The following is an 18,982-nucleotide window of genomic DNA, read 5'->3' as shown; positions in this document are numbered from 1 at the left end:
TGCCAGCTGCCTGGGGCCCTCTGCTTCCCGCCCTCACATCCCTGCGCCTCCGGGCCTCACTTCAGCCCCCACAAGCTCCCTTGGTAACCCCACTGAAACCCTTGTGTCTCTCCTCCTGCAGACCATGGTGTTCAAATCAGTCCTTGCCCTGGTTGTGCTGCTCCTCTTCTACTTCCCACGGCCCGTGGTGATTGGTTCGCATGAGGATGCAGAGCTGAGCGAAGAGGACCTGGAGCAGGCTACCCCAGAGCCACCTGAGCCTGGCTGGGGACCCCTGCTCTCAGCAGCTGTGCAGCAGGGGCCCTACTGGGCTGCTGCTGAGCTGCTCTTCCTGCCTTTCTTCCTCTGGATCAGGCACAGAAGGGCGGCCATGAAGCAGCAAGAAGCAGCCAGGAGAGCTGAAGAAGAGGCCAGAAGGCGCAGGATGGAAATCGAGCAGAGAAGGCTTCGGTTCAAGAGGACATTCAAAGACTTGAAGGAGATGTGGAGAACCATGAAAATGATCAAGAAGAAAATTACCAGGCTGATTTAAATGAGCAGGAAGGTGAGCGGGATGCTCTTTGGGCTGGCCAAGGCGAGCCGCACATCTTTGTGAGCAGCCAGCACACAGAGCTGCGCTTGCTGCCCAGCACAGCCCTGCACTGGGGCACAGGCTCAGGGCTCCTGACACTCCCTGCCCTAATCCACTCCATCTCTTTATTGTATCTATAGTAACTGCATCTGTTAATGCTTTTCCCTGCCATAACATTGCACTTGGTCCTGGATGGAGGTATTTGAAGGATTGGGCCAGACTGATGTGCCTGGATTGCAATAGGGGAAAAGTTTAGAAATAACGATATATATTTATTATATCTAGATAACTTTTTTTTGTTGAACAATATAGTTGTACAATATATTAACTGGCATTATTTGTAATAATACTCAATTATAAGATGTAAAAGCTAGAAAAAATGTAGTACTAGAGTTTTGCTGGAGGGAAATATAAATTTATTAGTCAGGAATGACACTTTTTTTTCATTTGTATTGCAAAAACATATTACATAGCAGTGTATTATATTAAATATATGATATGTATTTTATATATCCATAATATAAAATATGTATATGTATATGATATATAATATGGTAGAATTTAACAGTATAGCATAAGAGTACATTTTAACCTGTATTTTACAAATTGAATATGGCATATTTCATGTAATAGATAGAATATATAATGGCTGTAAATAGAGGAATTGATAGAAACAATCGATATTGTTATAAGTGTATGGATACAAATGATACTTTGATTTTTGTCATGAATTTCAATAAAGTTGTCATCGACATATTATTTCATTTGTTACGTTTCATGTGTCTGTTCCAACCCTGCAACCCTGTGGCCGCCATGGTCCTGCCCCATCCCTGGCAGGCTGAGGGCAGCGCCTTCACTCGGTGCCGCCATGGCTCCACCCCGTCCCTGGCAGGCTGAGGGCAGCGCCTTCACTCGGTGCCGCCATGGCTCCACCCCGTCCCTGGCACATTGAGGGCAGCAGCTTCACTCGGTGCCGCCATGGCTCCACCCGGTCCCTGGCAGGCTGAGGGCAGCGCCTTCACTCGGTGCCGCCATGGCTCCACCCCGTCCCTGGCACGCTGAGGGCAGCAGCTTCACTCGGTGCCGCCATGGCTCCACCCCGTCCCTGGCACGCTGAGGGCAGCAGCTTCACTCGGTGCCGCCATGGCCCCACCCCGTCCCTGGCAGGCTGAGGGCAGCGCCTTCACTCGGTGCCGCCATGGCCCCACCCCGTCCCTGGCACGCTGAGGGCAGCGCCTTCACTCGGTGCCGCCATGGCTCCACCCCGTCCCTGGCAGGCTGAGGGCAGCGCCTTCACTCGGTGCCGCCATGGCTCCACCCCGTCCCTGGCAGGCTGAGGGCAGCAGCTTCACTCGGTGCCGCCATGGCTCCACCCCGTCCCTGGCACATTGAGGGCAGCAGCTTCACTCGGTGCCGCCATGGCTCCACCCCGTCCCTGGCAGGCTGAGGGCAGCGCCTTCACTCGGTGCCGCCATGGCTCCACCCCGTCCCTGGCACGCTGAGGGCAGCAGCTTCAGTCGCAGGCTGAGGGCGGCGCGGCCAGCCCGATGGCTGCCGTGTTCCTGGTTACGCTGTACGAGTATTCGCCGCTGTTTTACATCGCCCTGGTGTCCGTCTGCTTCCTCGTCACCAGCGCGCTCGTCCTGGGCTGGTCAGTGCTCGGGGGCCGGTGGGGCTCGGCCGAGGGGGCCTGGGCTGTGCTGAGGGGGAGCAAGGCCAGGCCCACTGTAGGGGCTTGGAACGGTCTCTTCCAACCCAAACGCTCCTAGGCTTCTAAAGGAGCAATAAAAATAATTTTTTAAAGAAATTAAACGTATTTCTGTTAAGCTGGTTTCTCTTTTAGTAATACCGAAATGTTTTCTTAATACTTTTTGTAATATCATTCATAATATTGGCAAACAATGCGTTTGTGTGTACTGAGCTATGTGTGAATCGAGGCAAGGGGGCAGAGCTGGGGAAGGGTCTGGAGCGCCAGGAGCAGCTGAGGGAGCTGGAGAGGCTCAGCCTGGAGAAAAGGAGGCTCAGGGGGACCTTCTGGCTCTGCACAACTCCCTGGGTGCAGCCAGGGTCTTTTCCAACCTGAAGGATTCTGTGAATCTGTGAGCTGATCTCCTGAAGTGTCTCGAGGGGTGGGGAGTGAAAGGGATTCTGATTGTGTTTGAGAGGATGATGCAGAAATGCCGCTGTTGCCTTTTCCAGAAGCAGCTCCTTTAATGTCCCTAACCCTCAGGAGTGGCTGTAAATGTAAATACTGGTACTTGCCAGGAGCAGAGCATTGATTGGCAATCAAAATCTTTCATGTAGAAATTGTGGCTACAGCAGACTCATGTGGCTTATGGTGACAATAAAACTGGAGTTGTTGAACTTCCTCTCATTGGTTCCACATTAATATCTGCAAAGTGCTGGTGATAAAGGTATCTTTAAAAAAATGATCATACTGAGCCATGATTTAAATGAATCTTCATCATGTCTATCCCTAACCACTGCTCCTTTTGCAAATTTAATCATTTTTATCTACTTGTCGTAAATTCTGGCAATCCTCTGCTCGAAAAGGTCTGAAATAGATGTGTGCTACAAGATCCTAACATGTATGCACTGGTGACTTTTGGGTACAGGGTGTACAGAGGACTGTCCAAAGGGTTTTTTTTTCCAGGATCAGAGATTCCAGTTGCACCTCCACTAGGTGTTACTGCAGTTTATGGAAATAAATGCATTTTTTTCTTCAAACTGGAGTATTAAGGGCCTGTTAATCAAGGAGGAGTGGTAGCCAGGAGCTCAGCACATACCAGCAGGTGAATGTGTGGGCAACTGCTCAGAGGTATTTGCTGCTCCCTTGGAATTCTCCTGTGCCATGGCCATGACCAGGAGCCTCCAAGGGATTTTCCCGTGCCTGCAGCTGCAGTTACAGCTCAAGTGCTCCTGAACTTGCTCAGGAAAACAACTTAAATCCTTCATTTGCCACACAGAGCACTGTAAATGCAAATGTCACCGGAGCACAGCATACCTGATCTATTGCTGCAGTGGCATTTGGGCTCCCCCATAATTTTCAGCATTCATTTCTTTAATGATGTGTTTGTGTTGGTGTCAGTCAGCCTGAAAAACACCAGCTGTTGAGGAATGTTCATGTTCTCATTTGTCAGGCCTTGCAGTGATGGGAGGAGTGTCTGTTCCTGTGTCAGCTCTGCATACCTGTGGCTCTGCTCACAGGCCAAGTAGGTTAATGCACAGGCAGCTTCCAGAGCCAGTCCCACAGGTGCCCTGGGCACAGGGGTGAAGTGGAATTTACATCACCTGATTACCTGGGCATTGTATTTTTAGCTGGAGGGGAATGCTCCTGTGAGGTGGAGCTGAAGGCTCAGCACCTGTTGGTTCTGCAGAAACATTCATTCATCAACTAAACCCTTGGAAATGCCTGCTTTTTCTAAGCTAGCACTGCTCTGAAGAAATGAATGTTCTCCTCTACCAGCTAATGATCTGGACTGTTAGATCATAAAATAAAAACTGTATCATTCCTACACTTCCTACACTTCAAATTTACAGAAAACCACACCTGACTGTGGAACAGAAAGGCCTCCATGCCTTCAGCTGCTGCTAAAACTGTGCCAGAGGCTCTTTTATCTTGCTGCTTTTCATGAGGATAATCCTGTTGCTTTCATCCAGCGAAGAAAATTTCCAAGGAACGGGGATTTTCTGCCACAATCAGGCAGATTCTGGTATAAAACAGGGCTGCAGAGATGGGCTCTGTTAAGGTTTGGGTATTGAAGAAGGGAAACAGCTGCTGCCTCTGGCTTCTTTGTGAGATGTTTAACTGGGATATTCCCTCCCCTCCAGCCCCAGGGATGTCACTGTGGGTGTTTTCCCTCAGTTGTGGCAGAGAGAGCTGATTTGAGCTGTGCTCAAATCAAGGATGGCCAAGAGCCTTCGATGATGCCACTGAACAAATGCAAATGTTTCCATTAAAGGAATGGCTTTAAACGGACAGAGAGCAGCTTGAGTTGGATATTGGGAAGGAATCCTTGGCTGTGATGGAGATGAGGCCAGGGCACAGACTGCCCAGAGAAGCTGTGGCTGCCCCATCCCTGGAATTGTTCAAGGCCCCGTTGGATGGGGCTTGAAGCAGCCTGGGCTGGTGCAAAGTGTCCCTGGTCATGGGAGGAGGCCGGAATGGTGCTCGGTTCTGCGGGACTCAGATGGGAGGGAATTCTGGCCTAGCCCTTTACCACTAGAGGGCACCGACAACTCTCATTAATTTCATTCCCTTTGTGGAAATCCAGAGTAAAATATTCCCCCTTTAAAGATTCCCTGCATCACTGTGCAGACTCCTGCCTTCTGACAAAAAGCTGAAGTCCAAATGGCAGGATATATTATCCATGCATCCTAGCAGATATTCTGGAAAGCCAAGCTACCTCTTTTTGTTCTGCTATTTGCTATTTAAAGCTGACCAAAAAAAAAAGTCAAATGTGTCAACACTAACACTGAACCCACTCGTTCTTGTTTTGTGTCTCCTAGGTTTGGTTTGGGTGTTCCTGTTATTCTGAGGAACTCAGAAGAGACAGATTCCAGCACAAGGGTGTTGAAAAAACGAATGAGACAAGTGAAAAATCCTTTTGGGTTGGAGATCCATAATCCTGCTGCAGCTTCAGTAACAAGTCAGTGGATTTTTTACATGGTTTTTGTCAATTTTCATTCCTGAACTTGGTACTTTCCATTTTCTGCCTAGAATCATAGGATGGTTTGGGTTGGAAGGGACCTTAAAGATCATATTTTTGCTCTCATCCTTTTTCTCTATCAAAATTTCTCAGAAATACACTTCCATTACAACAGAAATAAGCTTTTACACAGTTTATAAATGTGGTGTTTTTAAAAGTGAAATGTTTGGATATGAAGGTACATTTTAATTTTCATTAATGGAACACTTCCTGCTATTACAGATCTTTAAGTAACTAAAACATTTGCAAATTACCAACCACTGTGGGCGTTTCTATAAATTTCATGGAATTGTAGAATTGTACAGAATTCATTATGGAATATGTGCCACCCACTTAAATCTAAGCCTAGATCTTCAGCAGTGTTTGGAAGTGCACTATTTTTAATAAATAGATAAATAAATCATCACTCTATTTTTTCTATCTGTTCTCCAATGGAAACTGCATTTAAATATCTGTTTGGATCAGAGTTCAAGGCACCCCTATCATTCCTGAAATCACCCAGAGAGGAAGTGGAATTCATGGCCTTCTGCATCATTGGGGAGCAGTGAGCAGGGCTGAGCATCTTCCACCCACAGGGATGTGGAGCCTTCCAATGCATGAGGAGGGGCTGCAGCAGATTTCCCCCCCTCTCTCAACATAACCCCCCCAACACAACAAATCCAACAATTCAGGTAACTGGGATTTTTCAGGAGCTTTGAGCACTCCTGCTCCTGTTTGTGCAGGAAGTGTTTAGGAGTTGACAGGTTTTTGAAAAAAGAATGGGGAGCAGAGAGGCCCTTTTACTCCTCCCTCTGCATGATCCAGAGCCTTATTCTTTGAGAGCACAGAGTTTTGTAGATGAGTGATCTAATTACTGCCATTATCTCAGGAGGGAATGGACTTTGGGCTGAGGTTGTGCTCTTGGATCTGCCAATGAGTGTCTAAAGTGTTACCAGAAGTTAAAATTTACTGTTCATAAAATGCATGTGATATTTTTGTGAGCTTAATCAGCCATTTTATCTCCTCACACCCACTGACTTCCATAAACACTAAGCTGAATCTAAATTGTCAGAAGATTTGTTTATAATGATAAATAATTTTTGTTATTTTATAGTGTTTAGCATTTTAGGGGCGGCCCAACTGCAGCCTTTCAGTACCTGAAGGGAGCCTAGAAGAGACTTTACAAGGGCCTGGAGGGACAGGACAAGGAGGAATGGCTCCCCACTGGCAGAGGGCAGGGATAAATGGGATAGTGGGAGGAAATCCTTCCCTGTGAGGGTGGTGAAACCCAGGCACAGGTTGCACAGAGAGGGACTTGGGACAAGGGGATGGAGGGACAGGACACAGGGAATGGCTTCCACTGCCAGAGGGCAGGGATGGATGGGAGATTGGGAAGGAATTCCCTGCTGGGAGGGTGGGCAGGCCCTGGCACAGGGAGCCCAGAGCAGCTGTGGCTGCCCCTGGATCCCTGGAAGTGTCCAAGGCCAGGTTGGACAGGGCTGGGAGCAGCCTGGGATGGTGGAAGGTGTCCCTGCCATGACAGGGGGTAGAACAAGGTGAGATTTGAGGTCCCTTCCAACCCAAACCGTTCTATGATTTTATGGTTTTATGATAAAAATCTGTGACACTGAAGGTGTTTTCTGCCTGTAGCTCTTCAAGCATCTAGACTTAGCAATTCCAGGATTGCTGCAGGTGGTGAGTTAATGAAATCCCTCTCCTCTTTCTCCAAGGGGGTGTAACACTGACACCTGACTGCCTGGAGGACTGTGTCCTTACCTGCTACTGGGGCTGCAATGTCCAGAAACTCCACGAAGCGCTGCAGAAACACGTCTACTGCTTCAGAGTAAAGACTCCTCAGGCATTAGAGGATGCTCTCTACAACGAGTACCTCTACAAACAGCAGTACTTGTATCCTTTTTTTGAATTGTTTTGACAAAATATGTTGATTTTTTTGGCACGGGGAGCATTGAGGATGGTAAATGCGCTGCAGATTTTGGCACAATTCATTTATGAACAAACACGATGAGAAATACTCTTTATGCAAACGTCATGTTTGTCTGCAATTGCAGCCACTGATTGTTTTCCTTGACACAGGCAAAGCATTAAAAAAAATGACAAGGCAGAGAAATATTGTCAGTTACCAGAAGATGCTCAAGTTGTGGATTTTGGCCCCGTGCCTAGAGCTCGCTATCCCTTGGTAGCATTGCTGACGTTAGCAGATGAAGAAGACAGAGAAATATATGATATTGTAAGTAATATCAGAGTATATTTCAGGGCCACTGTGTTTAAGGTCTGAATGTTTCAGGAGAGAGGCTTGGAAAAAGCAGCTTCACTTTCCTGTTCCCTAGAATTTGGTCACTCACTTTCTTACTTTCTTAAATAAAGCAGTTCAAGGCTTTAACTTCCAAATCTCAGTCTTTGAAGAGGCAATGGAGAAACATTGCTTACTCTTTACTTATTCACTACAGCATTTAAAAGATGCTTGTGATTTCCCCAAAGCTTCAGCCTGCCAATGTCCCTGAGGAATGAGGGTTGGGGCAGTTTTGCAACCTGTTACTCTGATTTCTGGGATCACACGGGCATGTGGTGGAGCTCTTGCACTTAAACAGATTCTTGGATTCTGTTGGCAAGGCAGGAGGGTTTTTTTAATAAGTGTCTGGCACAGATATGGAGCTGATTGCTGACTTGGCTATTAGAAACCTAGAAATTACCTTTCTGCCCTAGGTCTGTGTCATGGTTGTGTCTCACAGGAGCCAACTCCAGGACACTTCCAGGAAGGGGTGAAAGTCTGGCTCGAGGCTGATAGGAGACACTCAGCTCCTCAAAAAGGGTCTCCTGCTAATCTCTTGCTATTAAAGCAGCTTCAGCCTTGCCACATGCTGTTCAATACCCTTTCTAAACTCTAAATTGGTGAACTCTGAATGATTTGAGACACACTTCTATCTCCCATCTTTTCATTGGATTGATAATCTGCTTGCATTACCTCCTTGAACAGTAGCACAACTGAATTCAGAAGCAAATTGCCTAAATCCACTGAACACTTTTCCATGCATTCAGCTGAGAAATCTGTCCCCTTTCCAGTGATGGCTGTCCTTGGCTTCTTGTCACCTGACTTTAGGACTGCCCTCCTCCCTCCTGTCCCCCTGCCCTCCTCCCTCCTGTCCCCACTTGAGATGTTTTAATGTTTTAATAAATTTTTGTAGAGACTCTAAATGTAGTATTTGAATGTATTTGACATTAGCATGGGCATGAATTTGTAACAGCTCTCTTTTGAGCCTTAACATAGAAGAAAGGGGTGGAAGGAGAGTGGTGGAGGTATTTTTCCTCCGGTTTTGGAGGAAAGGAACACATCTGTAAATCCAGTCAGGAGTAACTCCACCTGAACTCCTTGCCAGACAAATGTCAGAATTGCGTCTGGTTTGTTGAAACAAACTTGTAAAACAGAAATGGTATGTGGAAATGGATCTTTGCCAGTGTGATATTACCATTTTGAATTATGTTTGGGGGGGTCTGTGTGGGTGTCCATCACTGTGGATGGTGTTTCAGTGATTCTTTCCTGGGGGGTTGTCATCTGATTTTTACCCTAACTGGTTTTGTGGCAAGATCATCCCTAGTTGGTTTTGTGCCATCATTTTCCTCCAGATCCAGAAAATTAGCATGACCATATATAAAATGTACAGAAATTACTGGAAGACTGTCATGGCTAAAGTGGAAGCTTAGATCTCAGGCACTGTGATTTAGAAAAAAAAGACCCTTTTGCCAAGGAATAGTGAAATCAGTTCTTATAAATCCATATGTGTAGGTACATACACATTTGAACTCTGTATTTAATTAGCCATGTGTGGATTTTGAAGTGCAAATCTAATTTGCCTTTAAATTTCTTTTTAAAGCAAAACAGCTTCTATATTTCATTTCTCTTTTGACAGCTTCTGGGAACTACAATAATATTGAATTTCACTTTCTTTTTTCCCAGCTTTTTAGAGGCTATTACGTAATTTGGGCAGGGTGGGGGTTGTTAGGCACAGCATGCAAGCTTGGAGTGCTTGTATTTCCAGAGGAATTATCTGAAGTCAGCCCGTGGGGGTTCAGAATCCTTTCCAGTGAAATTTGTCTTTTGCCTGCTCAGATTACAAGCCAATCACTTCTTAGTGATTTTTGGAGTCTAAAAACTGCAGTCTGTATGTTTCTGAGGGAAGGGGGAGAAAGTGGAGAAGACTGCTCAGGTGCCTTTGCAGTTTGGGGTGTAATTCCATGAGGTGGGAGCAGCCAGAGCAGGGCTCTGCTATAAACTGGCCACAGAAGAGCTCCATGGGGAAGCAGGGTGGGAAGCTGAAGGAGCACCCAGGGCTCTCTTGTGCCACATCCTGTTTATCCCTTGTCCACTATAATTTTTTTTTTTTTTTTATTAATCAGTGCTTCAAGTCAACATTGTTGAATTCCTGATTGTCTAAAGAACTAAACAGGTCAGGAGCTGTACCAAAGCAAAACAGAGAATCAGGGAATAATATGGGTTGGAAGGGACCTTAAAGATCATATTTCCCATCCCCTGCCTTGGGCAGGGACACCTTGCACTGTCCCAGGCTGCTCCAAGCCCCGTCCAGCCTGGCCTTGGACACTTCCAGGGATCCAGGGGCAGCCACAGCTGCTCTGGGCTCCCTGTGCCAGGGCCTGCCCACCCTCACAGCCAGGAGTTCCTTCCCAAAATCCCATCTAACCCTGTCCTCTGGCAGTGGGAACCTATTCCCTGTGTCCTGTCCCTCCATCCCTTGTCCCCAGTCCTTCTCCAGCTCTCCTGGAGCCCCTTTAGGCCCTGGAGGGGGCTCTGAGGTTTCCCTGGAACTTTCTCTTCTCTGGAGTGAACACCCCCAATTCTCTCAGCCTGAGTGATAAGGTTATTAAACATAGAATTTTTGTCTGTTTGTAGATTGCAATGGTGGCTGTAATTCACGTTCCTGATGAAAGCTACAGACTCTCCTGCCGAATTTTGTATCAGTATCTCCTCCTGGCTCAAGGTCAATACCATGACCTGAAGGTAAGCCACGCACGGAGTCTGGTTTCATGTGTATGACAGTGTTAACTTTAGCTTGTGTAGGCTTTCAGGAGCCTAAATTAGTACAAGACTTCTATTGTCATGCAAAGAACTGGATGGTAGTTTAAATTATTTTATCAGTTAAGTAGTGCCACAGGAACTTACTGTACAGAAATATTTTCCATTAAAATATTCAAGATTTCCCAGAGAGATGAACTGCTTCTAATCTAGGAGTCCTAGTGTCCACTTAGTAAAGCAGTAGGAAAAGAATCACTGTTGAATGCTGCTTCTTTCCAGAATTGTTATTTCCTTTCTTCAAAATTCTCTTTTAATCAGGAAAGCCTCAGAAGAAACTTAGTTTTTAAAAATTCCTCTTTCTTGCACTATGCTTAGGAATCATGCCCAGAAGAATTTGCACTTCACGTAAAATAAGACAAAAAAAGGAGTAGGGGATTGGAATATGAGCATGAGCAGAATGGGTTGAGTGCAGCAGATTTGACAGGATGGTGGGTATAATTTTGGTAGGAACAGATAGAGGATCCCTCTAGGCACAGAGACTGATGGACCAGAAACAAACCCAAACTGCTCAAAACCTGAGCACTTCTGTTAAATTTCATGCATGACATTGATTTGATACAACCAAGGTCTGAGGACTTCTCTTTAATATTTTCCCACTGTTTTATGTAATTTCATGTTTCTGAAATGCCTTTAACTGGAGGCCAGGCAGCTGCCAGGACCCACACAGAGTCTGGCACTGTTTGACCCAGTGAATGGATCCAGTAGAACTTCCACTGCACCTGTGCGTGTGCAGAGATTGGGGAAGAGTTTGTTCACTCCCAAATATTTGTGTTTATGTGTATTTTAGCAACTCTTCATGTCTGCAAATAGTCCTGCACCCTCCTGCAGTGATACCTTCCCTGGTGAGAGCAGCACTGACAGAGGGCTGCTGGAAAAGGCTGGGCTGGCTGCAGATGAAGCAGAATTGCAGGAAGAAAACAGCAAAGACTGTGTGGTGTGCCAGAATGGCCCTGTGAACTGGGTCCTCCTGCCCTGCAGACACACGTGCCTGTGTGATGGCTGCATCAGGTATTTCCAGCAGTGCCCAATGTGCAGGCAGTTCGTGCAGGAGTCTTTTCCACTTTGCAGCAAAAAGGAGCAAGATGAGGATGAATCGACCCGTGTCTTGCAAGATGTTCTTCCTGGAAGAGTTTTTTAACAGGAGTTAAAAATAAAAGACCTGGGTTATGTGCACTAAGATTAAATGTGGAAGCCAGACTATTTATGGGAGGAGGATATGTAGTGTTAACTTGTAGGATTTTGCTTTTTTTTGTTGGGTAATTTTCAGCTTCCTTATTTTTCCTCGCTCCATATGCTCACAGGAGCGCTGCTTCCCCGTGCAATGTGGACAGGAGAAGTGCGTAGGATAGCTCTGAAGGATGTGAATTTATTTATAACTGCTTCCTAGATTTTCTTGGAGCACTATTGGAGGCTATTTTGACTACTAAATTTAGGCTGTCTACTAAAAAAAGAATAAAACTTGCAAGTGCAGTTGCCCAAGGCTCATTCTATATTTATTGTGTTTAAAATACTAGAGCTGTATATAATTTTAACTTGGTATAATTTAGGAACTTAGCACTTTACAGAATGTACCATATGAAGGAAAGTAAATATTCTTCATCATTAACTCTGTGTGTGTTTATTTTGTAGCTGAAGGTTGGGAGCTGGGGGGTTGAAGGTGGGGCTCAGGACACTGTTTCTGGCTGGTTTGAAGGATTTGTGTGTGAGGGCCTTCAGCCAAAGCCCTTTGGAAAGGTTTTTGTTGATGACTCTTGAACTGCATGTTGATGACACTTTCAAGCCTGAGCCCCCGCGATGACATCTTGTGACACAGACTTTCAGTCTTGTTGGCAGTGCCTGTAAGAACTTGTTCTCCATGCAAATGTTGGTTAATCACTCTCCAGAGTGGTGGCAGCTTTGTGGTGCTTTGAGGGATTTCCAACTCTTTTCACTTGCATGGTCAGCTTGGATGATCAGTAACAAGTTAACCAGTTACCCTTATCAATAGTCCCAGGAAATGTACCTGCTCTAACAAAGGAAGAAGCTAAAGAATAGCAGAAAATTATTTCCTTTCATTCCAGTGGTGTGCTGTCAAAAGCAATAAAAATGCCTGTTGAGAAAGGACAAATGGGCTGAGTCTCACAACTCCTCATATAAGGGAAAATGCTCCTTAGAACCTGTAGAAATGGGGAGTAGCTGCTTTCTGTCCTCCCTTTTGTTCCCTTGCAGCTTTTCTCCACATCCAGTTCCAGGACAGCTGCTCAGGCTGAGGCAGGGAAAGCTGTGCTCCATGATCCTCAGCCCTGCTCTCCTGCAGCTCCAGGGTACACCCAAGGTGCTGCACACCTCCAAACCAGGGAAGGAATCTTCCCCCACTCAAAGGTATTCCAAGTTCACCTTTCCATCCTTCTTTTTTACATTGTTTGTTGTGACCCTGCTTCTGATCTCCTGGCAATTACCTCTGAGGAAAAGATTTAGGTGGTGCTGTTGGGAAGAGTAATGGTTAGTTGTAAGGACAGATGGGAGTGGAGAATTGATGCCTGTAGCCACAGATTTCCAGCCAGTGATCAGCAGCCTGGTTGTAAGATAATTTATCTGCTCTGCCTAAAGTGACCATCCTGGCCAGGGACAACTTGGGAATAAACTTGTGGACAAACCAGGCTGCTGTTTGCACTGGGTTATCAACCAGGAATGACACCCCGAGGTGTCTGTGGGGATGGAGCCGTGCCTGATCCATGGCAGCAGCAGCTTCCACAGCAGCAGCTCACCCAGCATGTGGGACAGTGGCTGGGCAGTTTGTTATTCCAGAGGAGCAGGGTAATGCTGTGCTGTTCCAGCCTGGAGCTGGGCACTGATAATTAGCAGGCACTTGTTTGCCCACGGAGATTATGAAGGAGGTTTGCAGTTGTTTACTGCTCCACCGCAGTAGTCACCGATATTTAATCAATTCATTAAAATCTCCCATCAAACAGCGTGATCCAAACCTGTGGGCCTATTTAATCTCACATGAAATGGTGTTCAAGCAACCCCACAGAGAGTTGCCTGGTCTGCTTCATCTTTCAATCGATGCCAGTATTAAATAATAATGGCAAGCAGGATGTAGCTGTGCTGATCTGCAGGGCCATGTATTTACCATTAAGTCTGTCCCAGCTTTTCATTTGTTACTTGCTCTTTTAATAGCATTTTCCAGAGATGCTTAGTTGCTTTCTCTGCTCTAACAAGCTTCCTTGCTGGCCCAAATGAAAGACCTGATGAGAGTTATAAAAAGTACAGTAGCTGCCTCATTACATTTGCCCTTCTTCTGAGAAGCCATGCCAAAATACAGATCAGGTGAGAAGGAAAAGGAGCAGCTTTAAAGATGCCCAGTGTGTCCCTTGGTTGTCTCAAAGCAGGGATTCAAGGCTGTAAGAGAGAAATAAAACCTTCCTGTGACCCGCAAAAACACAGTGTATTGACAGAGGCTGTTCTGCTCTATCACCCTGTTGTAATAGAGGTGATATAACATTCCTTTTCTGCTCATTATAGATGATGTTTATGGTTTTGGTGACATCAAGGAACATTGGAAAACTTCTGGCAATAGGACTTGGTTCTTTTAAGCATCACTGGGGTGTTTCAGATTCATAATGGTTTTTGCTGCAGAAGAGGTTGGTTTGCTTTGATTCATCAACCCTGATCAGAGCTGAAGCTTCCAAATGGGTTGATCAGACAAAGTGGTGCTATTTAGGGATGTCCCAAGGTGTCTTTCCAAGTGCCAATGGACTGTAACATGGGCATCTTCCTTCTGTAGGGAAAGTTGCTATGTTAGGATCTTCCTTCCTCCTTATCTGCCTCCTAAGTAGAGGGGAAAATTGTTGTAGGGAAAATCCACATCAGCTCAGGTGGCTGCTGTACAGCTCCCTGACAGGAGGGTGCAGCCAAGTGAGGGTTGGCTCTTCTCCCAGGAAACAAGGAGTAGGACAAGAGGAAACAGCCTCAAGTTGCAGCAGGGGAGGTTTACATTGGATATCAGGGAAAATGTCTTCACTGCAAGGGTGGTGAGACTGTCCACAGGCTGCCCAGGTATATGTTTTGTTCAGCTTTAAGATGAGCTTCTGTGTGAATCTGATTTAAATGCCTCATTTACATGCTACCATCAAACTTCAAGTGTGGTAACAGCAGACAGGAATTGGGTGAGTTTCTCCTGCTGATTTTCACCTTGCTGGGGCTCCCTGTGCCCTGAGGAAACTCTGCCAGGTGAGGGGGGGTCTGGGGCTGACATCTGTCCCTGGAGGTCTCTGCAGGCACCAGTCACCACTTGCTCAGCTGTCCTCACATCCAGAGTAAACAAGGACTGGCCTCTGTCACTGCAGCGGACGTGCAGCCCCTGCAGAGGCTGTCCCTGGTGTCCTGTGCGTGTGGAGCTGATGTAATTAATGCCAGGGATAGCTGAATTCCATCTGCTACAGCAGAAGTCCTCTGAACTGAGCTGGTAGAAAGGTTTGGTGTTGCCTTGCTGGAATATGCTGGGCAGGAAAAAAGAGAAAATTGGATTAGGGGTTTATTTCTGGGTAAGTTTGGTATTACCACCATTTCTGATGGCACACAAGGATGCAGGTGCAAACCTGAGCACAGCTATGAGGCCACAGCTGAGCACTAGAGAGTCCCAGGTTTTTCAGGATCTGCCACAACAGCTCCCAGAATCACAGAGGGGCCAGAAAGTGTCTGCTGAGCACTTCAGAGTCACTTGGGGCAGCTCTGCAAATTATTTCTGTGTTGCTTTTACTCACTCTGTGGGAGCAGTGTGTGTAGAGAGACAAGAGCTTGTAGTGCAGTGTGGATATAGCTGTAAAAAGGGCCTGACACTGGTTGGGTTCCATAAATTCCTGGGAATGTGCAACACCAACATAAAGGCACCTTTGTGTGGATGCTGCTGCAGCTGAGCTGGGGAGGCCCTGCTTTAATTATCCCATCTCATAATGGGAATGATTTAAAAGAGTCAAAATACTATATGTAGACACAGTCTTAAGACTAAATGAATCCATCAGCAGAGTCTGATGCCCAAAGTGAGGAGTCTTTGTGTTTCTCATACAGAATTTTGGAGATCAATGACTTTATAAATTCATGCTGAGGTTACTGAGCCTTCATCAGGCTTGGGAAACCCAAAAAACTCATTTTGTTCCTTCTCCCTGCACATGCAGTCCTCAGACACGGAAAGGGCAACACTGGGATGTTTGTCACAGTTGTGACATGAGGATTTGCATTTCTGTCACACCTCTGGAAGTGTTCAAGGCCAAACTGGGTGGAACTTGGAGCAACCTGCTCACATGGAAGGTGTCCCTGCCCATGGCAGGGGGTTGGAATGAGTTGATTTTTAAGGTCTCTTCCAACCCAAACCATTCTGGGATTCTCTGATTTCCATTCTTTAGAAAACACCTGCACTACCTGGATCCTCCTGTGATTCGAGTGAATCCCAGAACTGCTTCTGTGGGACCAGCAGTAATTATCAGGACATTTAGTTGCTACCTCAGTTTCTATCCTCAGTTTGCAGCAACCTTTAATCAGCAGAAGATTTCTACTTAAAAAGCTTTTCTAGGTTTTAAATGCTTCCTCCAGCTTTTTGTCTTCATCAGCTGAGGGGTTTTGGCAGTTCCTAATAATTTTTGCTCTCCCATTGCATAGCCACTTCACATCTCATATTTCCTGGCAGATTTCTCAGTAGTAGCTGCAGTCAGGGGACTGGTGAGAGGTCTAATGCATCACTTCTCTCTCTCCACATGCTCTTTATTCCAGTGTCTATCAGCTCCTCATGAACAATACTTTGACAAGCAGGCTGGAAGGGAGGATTGCTAACTTGTGAATTATTTTGATAGTTACCCTCTTCTTTTTTTCCCCTGTAACTCTGCAGATGCTGTTGAGTTTGGAGGCAGAACAGAGCTCTGCCAGGGGTTATCAGGCATCAGCCTCCTGCCAGCAGAAGTGTGAGATACAGATGTTGTGTCTTCCCTGCTCACGTGCAGCACAGACACCGCATTTGGTTTCTTCACTCCAGTTCCTGAGGGTCCTCAATTTCAAGGATTTTCCCTGTAGGGAAAGACTGCCAGATCAAAAAGCACCAGCTTGGAGGGAGCCTGAGGTGGGATCTTGCTGCAGCAAGGCTGGGGATGATTATGGCAAGTGAGGAGCCCTGAGGGGGTCAGACATGGCATGGTCTCTGCTTGCCAGGGTGAGCAGAGCTCTGTGGGCAGCACATTCCATTGATCCAAGTAAGAGCAGGGCAGTGATTTATGGCACAGCACAGCTTGAAAAGCAGAGATTTTCATTCACCAGATGCTGCCATACATGAGACAAGGTTGGTGACCCAGCTGCTGCCTTTCTCCTCCCAGGTGCTCAGTACCAAACCCTGGCTGGAGTGGCTGAAATATCATCCAAATCCTCCTCTACTGAGACAGCTTGAATGACACTTGAAAGAATTTACCTTTACATTTTGCTATAGGACCAAAAAGGACTATTTGCTAAGACCTGGTGAATTCCCATTAAAGAATGACTGCAACTTTCCCAGTCTTTCAATCTCTAAGTGTCTTCCCAGAGACACAAAAATGTGTGAATGAGTCTGCCAGCTCCAGTTTTCCCTTTCGGCACCAACTTCTTAATGAAAAAGTCTCCATCAAATTTCACAGCATTCAACACTCTGTCATTAGGAAGGCTTGGGTAAGATGCAGAACAGCCCTCAGAGGTCTCAGTGGATCATCTCCATTTACATCTGTTCCAGCTGTGCCCACACATGCTTGTTAGTCCATCCAGCCCTAGATGGCACTTCCCTGGATTTTACTGAAATTGTTTGGAGCCAGGAGCAGGAGGATCAATGAGGGCTGTTTTCCCCCCTGTTTATCTTCCACATTTGGATCCCCTTCCATTTCACCAAGTGTGAGCACTGAGGTTTTCCTCCACCCCAGCATCCTGACTACATCTAAACCTTCACCCAGCCTGGAAACTCCTCCTCTCTCCTTTAATGATATTCTTAAATTACCCTAATTTTGTCAGCTGCTCCATTATTAATAACTAACGAGGAAAACTGCCACAGTGTCAGTGCTGCTGACACGTGTTTCAGGCTGGAACCAGGCTTCCAAAGAGAGTTTCTTGAGAGGGGTGGTTAGGGAAGCAATTTCCTCGATGCTGCGTGCTAATGCACATTTCCAAGGCAGCCTTGGAGCCGGGGAGTCGAGCAGCTCCGTTGCACGGTGCCTCCTTGGGGATCAGTGTCTTGTTTCATCAGGGCCATCTGCTTGCAACACAGCCTCAGTCAGCTCCAAGTCCTATAACAAGCTGCTCTCAGTGCTGGCTGGAAATGGTTGGAAAAATCCAAGTGTTGTAGGTAAACATGAGGCTGGCTATGAGATACAGCCATGCAGGGAGTTATTGTGCTGGCAGGCATTTAGGGGTGTTGGTGTGCATGAAGAGGGGCCCAGAGCTACTCAGGGGTGCAGACCCATGCCAGGTGTGAGTGGAGCTGTTCTCCATGCCCGTGCCAGTGGCTGGAAAGGATGGAATGGGACATGTCTGGTGTGCCCCACAATCCAGCACCGATGACCAGGCTGCCCTGAAGGCCAACACACACGCAGATCTCAGTCCTGCAAAGGCACATTCTGCAAATATTCACTTGCTCTTGATCAGATGTTGCAATGTTTATATTCAAGGGGTTGTTTGAAACTGGCAGAGCCCAGTGAAACTTACGGGAAATCCTTCACAACCTTTTTTGCATCCCCTTCTCCCTCAGCTCCTCTTCATTACTGGTTCTGTTGGCATCTCCAGGCACGAGAGCAGCCTGTGATACATTTGCCAGGGGTGGTTTTTTGAGCACCATTAGTTAAGCTGATTTATTTTGTTGGCTCTGTGTCCCTGGGGTCCCTGTGAGCCAGCTCATCCAGCATGCAGGGTGGAGCTGACACTGCTGGAGAGGCGATGTCCGTGCACTCCCAGCATTTCAGGGAGGACATGGGATCTTCTCACAGCACCCCCTTGACAATGGCTGAACAAATACAATGTCAGCAGCCCTTCCATGCTAACCAGTATTTCCCAGTGCTCCTTTCCCCAGGTGTTTGCACCCAGATGCTGCCATTCCTCTTTCCCTGTCAGATCTGCAGCTGCAGCTCAAGCCAGAGGGTTAAATGTGCTTTTCCTACCAGCCCTCATCCTCCATCACCCCGTGATCCCTGCCTCCAGCATCAGAGGAGTCAGCCTGCGCTGCTGTCACCAGGATTTGGCCTGTGCAACACTTCATTTTCTACTAACAGGGCTTAAGAAGCAGTGGTTGTACATCCACACTGGGAGCTGATCCATGTGGAAGGTCATGTTAAGGCTGGAAGATGGACTTTAAGGTCCCTGCCAACCAAAATCTTTCAAGGAGTCTGTGATTTTTTTAATGTCTGCCTCATCCAGTTTGGAAATACAGACCCACATAGGTTTTATTGTTTACTTTTTATTTTTAACTTTATTCTATTTCTTTTTGGCGTGAGTTCGCTTTTTGAAGGGTGTTTTTCTCTGTGAATTTTACAGCTCTACTTCACCACCCAAGGTAAGAGAAATGCTGCCATCCCAGTGGCCAATTCCCACACTGTGTTTAGGAACAAATGGAAGTGATATTGTGTTTAATTATCTCAG

The 18,982-nt window shown here is 46.5% G+C and overlaps 1 protein-coding gene across 1 annotated transcript; it reads left to right on the top strand.

The window, feature by feature from the left end:
* The first annotated feature begins 1,987 nt into the window (after positions 1-1,987).
* Positions 1,988-11,972, top strand: CGRRF1 (cell growth regulator with ring finger domain 1). The gene is made up of 6 exons (XM_054634487.2): positions 1,988-2,222; positions 5,081-5,220; positions 6,990-7,167; positions 7,360-7,507; positions 10,184-10,291; positions 11,154-11,972. Exons 1-6 carry the CDS (start codon positions 2,119-2,121, stop codon positions 11,502-11,504), a joined length of 1,029 nt encoding a protein of 342 aa, XP_054490462.2. The 5' UTR covers positions 1,988-2,118; the 3' UTR covers positions 11,505-11,972.
* The last annotated feature ends 7,010 nt before the right edge of the window (positions 11,973-18,982 follow it).

The sequence above is a fragment of the Agelaius phoeniceus genome, chromosome 6 (genome assembly GCF_051311805.1).
Source record: "Agelaius phoeniceus isolate bAgePho1 chromosome 6, bAgePho1.hap1, whole genome shotgun sequence".
NCBI classification, from domain to species: domain Eukaryota; kingdom Metazoa; phylum Chordata; class Aves; order Passeriformes; family Icteridae; genus Agelaius; species Agelaius phoeniceus.
This window is presented reverse-complemented; position numbering and strand designations above follow the sequence as displayed.

Bases quoted from the DNA above. Each gene is read 5' to 3' on its own strand.
- CGRRF1 (XM_054634487.2), top strand. From the start codon at position 2,119: ATGGCTGCCGTGTTCCTGGTTACGCTGTACGAGTATTCGCCGCTGTTT. The intron at 5,221-6,989 runs GTCAGTGGATTT...TCTTTCTCCAAG, and splicing joins TGCTGCAGCTTCAGTAACAA to GGGGTGTAACACTGACACCT. The intron at 7,508-10,183 runs GTAAGTAATATC...GTCTGTTTGTAG, and splicing joins ACAGAGAAATATATGATATT to ATTGCAATGGTGGCTGTAAT.